A 6,696-nucleotide genomic window follows, 5' to 3' on the forward strand; every position below is an offset into this window, starting at 1 on the left:
GAGGCAGTAGAGGCAGCTCCCTGGCCCAGCCAAAAGCAGACGCCAGATGAAACGTGTGTTTGTGTGGAGCCAGTGCAGCAGGAGCACTGGCACGTCCCGGGGAGCGGACCCTGCACTGGACGCTTCACACGACGGAGCCTTTGGAAGATGACAAGTGGATGGACTGAATCCTGATGGCCAACGTCCTCTGTAAGTCCTGCAGCACATCCTGGCCCGTGCCTTCGCCATTCTTGTCGTAGAGGAGCTGCTTGAACGCCTCGTTCTCAATGAGGACCATCATATTTTTGAGAAAGTAGCCTTCACAGTACGCGGAGAGCTCGGTGACTCCGAGGAACTGTGGGGAGTGGAGAAGAAGCGGGAGATGGTTATGGTTCTGAGAGCACCCGATGGCTTCCCTAGGTAACAACGGCGGACACCTATCGCGGTGGGCTGACTGTGAAAGTGGCCCTGCTCCTCCGCCCTTGGCTATAGTCACACTCTTGGGGCATGACCTTGTAGCTTCTCCATCTAAGGGCTAGAGTCTGTCTCTTGGACTTGTGACCTGCTCAGGCCAACAGAACACGGTAGAAGGGAGAGTCGCCAGTTCTGAGCTACATTCATGTGGCAGGGTGCTCTCTCTCTCTCTCAGAACCCAGCCTCTGCCACAAAAACAAGCCCGAGCCAGTCAGTCTGGAGGTGAGTGACCAAGTGAGACCGAGTGGAGTCAACCCAGCTGTCCCCGCTGAAACTTCTGATAGCAACAGGGTCCAGCCAGGATCAGCAAAGCCAGCCAAGATCAACCAGTCAGCTGACCTTGCAGGCAACTCTTGTATACGAGATAAGCACTCACTGTTTCAACCACTGGGTTTTGTGTTTCTTCGTAGCACTATAGATCACTGGCATGCGAAGGGAGTTGTAGACACAATTCTAAGGTCGTTACAAGAATTAACCCATTTAATTCTCACAACAATCCTATGAGTGGGCACTGCCTACCTACCCAATATCTTTAGGGCAGGGGTGATTTTTGCTTCCCAGGAGACATTGGGAAAGGCCTGGAGCTATTTTTGGTTGTCACGAATGGGCTGGTGATGGTGTGTGTACCACTGGCATCTAATGGGTGAAAGCCATGTTCCTGAACATCCCCACGATGGGCAGTCCCACAGCGAAGAATTGTGCAGCCTGAACCCTTAATAGCGCTGAGCTTGAGACACTGGTCTAGAGACGTGGTTCCTGATAGACTACACCACTACGGGAGGGACTTTGGCAACCTGGCTCACCGTTAGAAGCCCAAGCAGAAGGCGTGGCGTTTGGCAGACACTTAATGTTTTTTTAAAAAAATATATTTTATTGATTTTTTACAGAGAGGAAGGGAGAGGGATAGAGAGCCAGAAACATCGATCAGCTGCCTCGTGCACACCTCCTACTGGGGATGTGCCCGCAACCAGGGTACATGCCCTTGACCAGAATCGAACCTGGGACCCTTGAGTCCGTAGGCCAGTGCTCCATCCACTGAGCCAAACCGGCCAGGGCAGATACTTAATGTTTGAGGAATGTGTGAATGAATGGTTAACTCTCAGAGCAGTGAAACTCACAGCAATCATTTATTGAGAGCTTACATGTGCTGGGCACCTTGCTAGGCATTTCACAGGTATCATCCCATTTGATCTTCAAATTTCCCTGAGGCAGGTACCATTACCATCTCCAATTTATGGATGAGGAAATGGAGATAAGAGCACAAATCACTCACAAAAATTCATACAACGTGTCCAGGTCAGGACCAGGAACTGAACCCTTAAGGTCGTGCTTGACCCATGAGGACGCACTGCCTTGTGCCTGATGCCTGTAAGGGTGGGTATTTAACTTCACAGCACGTGATGGAGGAACGCACGTTCGAGCTGCAGAAGCAGATGTGGCTGTGTGGCTCGGCGTCTGTCTTCAGCCCTGCTCTACAGTTGTCAGAGCTTGCAGGTCCCTTTATTGCAATGAACTGGAGGCTCAGGAATTGGCTGGGAAGGGCTCCTTGAGATGACATCCTGCTGTTTTATTTAGATGCTGAGTCATCCTTCTGAATGCTCGAATATTCTGTCCTTTAGACCAGAGATGCGCTTTACGTTGTCAGGTGTGGCATGGTGCGATGACGACGAGGCAGTGTCAACCGGGTGATGGTGGGATGAGCTGGAAGACCTGGGTTCCATTTGGGGCTCCCCCACCTTATGAATATGTGACCAGGGCTGGGTCACTTGGCCTCTGGCTTTGGGTTCCTCATTTTCAAAATGGGAATCATGACACTTGCAACACAGACCTGTTGGCGGGATTCAATGGAATATGATTGATGGCAGGACTCTGTCACTGTCACTCAGAGGAGGCAGGATGGACAGCAGCTAAGGGAGGGGGCTCTGGAATCTGCCTGGGTTTTCAGTCCAGACTTCGCCACTCACTAGCCATCTGCTGTTGGAAAAGTTACTTAATCTCTCTGTGCCTTAGTATTCTTATCCATAACATGGGGATCAAAGTAGTACCTAGTGAGCTGTCGTTGCGATTAAATGAGATAATACGTGGATCATCCAGAACACTGATTGTCATCAGTAGTCACTCACTGTCAGTTGTCACGATAAATGTAGACTATAATTCTTCATCTTCTCAATAACTTGTATCGGTGACCCATGTGTACAAAGTGGCCAGGTTGTGGTAAGAAGAGTTGACTGTATCTACAGAACCCAGCTCAGCTACCTGGCCTGTAACCTTGAACTCGCTGACATCATGTGCCGATCCACTGAGCCAACAGCCCAACTGTCTACATAAAGACCATGTGAAACCAAATCGACAACAACAAAACAACCTGACTAAAAAAATGGGCAGAGGATCTGAATAGGTATTTTTTCCAAGGAAGACATATAGACAGCAAACAAGGACAGTAAAGGTGTTTAACATTACTGATTATTAGAAAAATGCAAATCAAACCCACAATAATGTACTACCTCATACCTGTTAGAATGGCTATCATCAAAAGGACAAGAAACAAGTATTGCAAAGGATGTGGAGAAAAGGGAACCCTTGTACACTGTTGGTGATATTGTAAATTGGTGCAGCTACTGTGAAAGTCAGCACAGAGGTTCCTCATAAAATTAAGACTAGAACTACCTATGATCCAGCTATTACACTTCTGGGTATTTATCCAAAAAATATAAAAACACTAATTTGAAAAGATAGATGCACCTCTATCTTCATTGCAGCACTATTTACAATAGTAAAGACATAGGAACAACCTAAATGCCTATCGATAAATGAATGGATATAGAAGATGGATATATATATACTCTAAAAAAGATGAAACATTGCCATTTGCAGCAACATAGATAAACCTTAAGGTTTTATTATGCTAAGTGAAATAAGTCGGACAAAAAAGAAAAAAAGCCATATGGTTTTACTCATATATGGAATATAAAGCAAAAAAGAAACAAACAAAAATAAAAAACAAGCCCATAGCTACAGACAACAGAATGGTGGTTACCAGAGGGGAAGTAGGTTGAGAGAGGGTATGGTGATGGATGGAAACTAGAATATTGGTAGTGAGCACCCTATAGTGTATACACATATCAAATTATAATGTTGTACAATTTAGCTCAGTGGAGAGAGTGTCGGTCTGCAGGCTGAAGGGTCCTGGGCCGAAGGGTCCCGGGTTCAATTCTGGTCAAGTGTACGTACCTCAGTTGCACGCTCCTCCCCGGCCTGGGCCCTGGTCAGGGTGTGTGCAGGAGGCAACCCGTTGATGTGTCTCTCTCACATTATTGTTTCTCTCTGTCTTTCCCTCTCCCTTCCACTCTTTCTAAAACTCAATGGAAAAATATCCTTGGGTGAGGATTAAAAGAATTAATAATAATAAATAAAAAATGTTGTACACTTGAAGCTTATATAAAGTTATTAACCAATGTTACCACACAAAAAAATAATTCTTCCACAGTGCTGGAGCAAACATACAAAAAACCATGTACAATCTTGTACAAATCAAATCACTTTTCTGGGCCTGAGTTTCCCAAGCTACAAAACGAGGAGAGTAGACTGGAGGGAACCACACTCAGGGTGCATTTGGGATGCGGACACACCAGGGAGTTCTGTGGTCTCCGAATGACTGGGGACTGTATATCAGACACTTGTCCAAGTCCACACAGCTAATTACCAACAGAACTGGGACCAAAACTCTCATCTCCCAGACCTGCGATTTTAACCTTTTCATCTCATGGCACACATAAACTAATTACTGAAATTCTGTGGCACACCAAAAAAATTTTTTTTTGCTGATCTGACAAAAAATATGTATAATTTGTATAATTTTTATTTATTCACACTGGGCAGCTATTGCTGTGTTGGCTGTTGTCATTTTTTTTTTATTTGACAATCTAAAGGAGAAGAGGTCCATGCCTGCATGTTTTAAAAATTCTTGGGGCATACAGGTTGGAAATCACTAGACCAATGGTTGACAAACTACAGGCCTGCTACGTGTTTTTGTTAATAAAGTTTTATTGGAACACAGCCACACCCATTCATTTATATATGGTCTGTGGCTGCTTTTGCGCTGCAATGGCAGAGTTAAGTAGGTACAAAAGGAATCGTATGGCTTGTGTGAAAATATTTACTGGGCCCTTCACGGAGAAGGTTTGCTGGCTCCGGAGCCTCTGATGGGACAGCTTTGCTGGTTAAGAAAGGATGGCTAGGCCGAGCGTTTAAGGAATGGGCTTCTCATTTGTATAAAACTCCACAGCTGTCCCAGTTACATGGAGTATAGAGGTAACGTTGCCATGGCCTTGCTGGCGCTTGGAACGTGGTGGTGAGCAACTAAATGCCTGCATTTCCTGTGGTTCTACACTGGTGCTGGTTTCTTCCTTTTGTTCTCTTTTACTAAATCAGCCCCCGTTTGCAGCACGATCCGTCAGTAATAGAAGCCACACGGCATGTGGTCGTTGGCGGGGGCTGCAGTGTCCACAGCGCAGGGGAGCAGGGCAGGGGCGCGGGCACTGCCCAGGCCTCCATGCCCGTGTTCCAGGAAGGACGGGCGTCTGCATTGGAAACACTCTAGGGCAGTGATGGCGAACCTTTTGAGCTCGGCGTGTCAGCATTTTGAAAAACCCTGACTTAACTCTGGTGCCTGTCACATATAGAAATTTTTTGATATTTGCAACCATAGTAAAACGAAGATTTATATTTTTGATATTTATTTTATATATTTAAATGCCATTTAACAAAGAAAAATCAACCAAAAAAATGAGTTCGCGTGTCACCTCTGACACGCGTGTCATAGGTTCTCCATCAGGGCTCTAGGATGTGGCCTGGGAGGCCGAGGCCGGTGTCTGTAAATGGCAAAGCTCTGGCCGCAAAGGAACCTAAATGAAAGAGACAGTTCTCTGCCGCCACTGTTCTCAGCCTGGCACAAACGTGCGCCCAGCCGGGGCTCATGTTGCCCGGGGCTGCATTACTAAATAACGAGATAGCGGCCGAGGCTGCCTGCCAAGGAGCATGGAGATTAAAACAGAACCGTGGAATTCAGGCCTTACCACCAAGGCGATGGGCCACGGCAAAGCCACGTGTGATGTGGGGTTCACAGGGCATGTGTGTCCCTGGCTGGGGGTGGACAGAGGACCACAGACTGATCAGGCTCTCTTTCTGGGTAGAGAGAGTCTTTCTGGATGCTTTTCTGCAAAGTAATCAGTTTAAGATTTTTTTTTTAAGCCTGTGTCCTGAGAAACCAGATTTTGGTAAAACTGTCACTTAACCAAAACACCCAGTGCTGTATGCGTGTGTGTGTGTGTGTGCGTGTGTGTGTGTGTGTGCATTGTGCATGTATGAAGTAAGTAGGCTGGCTGTACTTCTGATTTACTGATGACCGATCAGAAAATCTTTTTTTTAATATCAAGGATCATTGCAAATATTTAAAACAATTTTTTAGGCCACGCAGTAAACGTAAAGTTAAGAACCTGTGCTTTGGAGTCAGACAAGTCTAGGTTTATACTCCTGGGTGCATACCCCAAAGAACTGAAACCAGAGGCTCGAACACAGGGTTTGTCCACCCATGTTCACAGCAGCATTACTCACAATCGCCAAAAGGTGGAAGTACCTAGCTGTCAATGATGGACGAATGGATAAACACCACGTGGTGTACACATACATTACTCAGCCTTAAGAAGGAAGGGCATTCTGACACATGCCAAGACATGGGTGAACCTTGAGGACACGGTGCTAAGTGAAATAAGCCAGTCACAAAAGGACAAACACTGTGTGATTCCACTTCCAGGAGAAACCCAGAAGAGTCAGACTCACAGACAGAAAGTAAAATGGTGGTTTCCAGCGGCTGGGTGGAGAGGGAAATGGGGAGTCAGTGTTTAATGGGTACAGAGTTTTAAGCTAAGATGAGAAACCTGGAGACGGAGGGTGGTGATGGCTGCATGGCAATGTGAATGTACTTAATTGTGCTGAACTGCACGTTTAGAAATGGTTACAGTGTGAACTGTATGTTCCATATATTTTACCACAATAAAAAACCAACAAACTCTCCGTAATAACTGTGTGACCTTAAGCAAGTTACTTCCCCTCTCTGTGCCTGTTTCCTTATGATGACATGGGACCGGTGATAGCATTTATCTAAAAGGGTTGTGGTGAAGATTAAAAGAGATGGTGCAACAAGGCTGTTAGCACAGGAGCCTGCCCAGGAGCAGGAATTGTGGA

The 6,696-nt window shown here is 46.1% G+C and overlaps 1 protein-coding gene across 1 annotated transcript in view; it reads right to left on the minus strand.

Moving 5' to 3' along the window:
- Positions 1-6: 6 nt before the first annotated feature.
- BTBD11 (BTB (POZ) domain containing 11) overlaps positions 7-6,696 on the minus strand; it is a 291,756-nt gene continuing 285,066 nt past the window's right edge. Inside the window, exon 19 of the mRNA XM_015567574.1 lies at positions 7-334. Within this exon, the coding sequence (XP_015423060.1) occupies positions 125-334 (210 nt within the window). The 3' untranslated portion in view covers positions 7-124. The remainder of the gene's footprint in view (positions 335-6,696) is intronic.

The sequence above is a fragment of the Myotis davidii genome, unplaced genomic scaffold (assembly GCF_000327345.1).
Source record: "Myotis davidii unplaced genomic scaffold, ASM32734v1 scaffold120, whole genome shotgun sequence".
Taxonomy (NCBI): Eukaryota; Metazoa; Chordata; class Mammalia; order Chiroptera; family Vespertilionidae; genus Myotis; species Myotis davidii.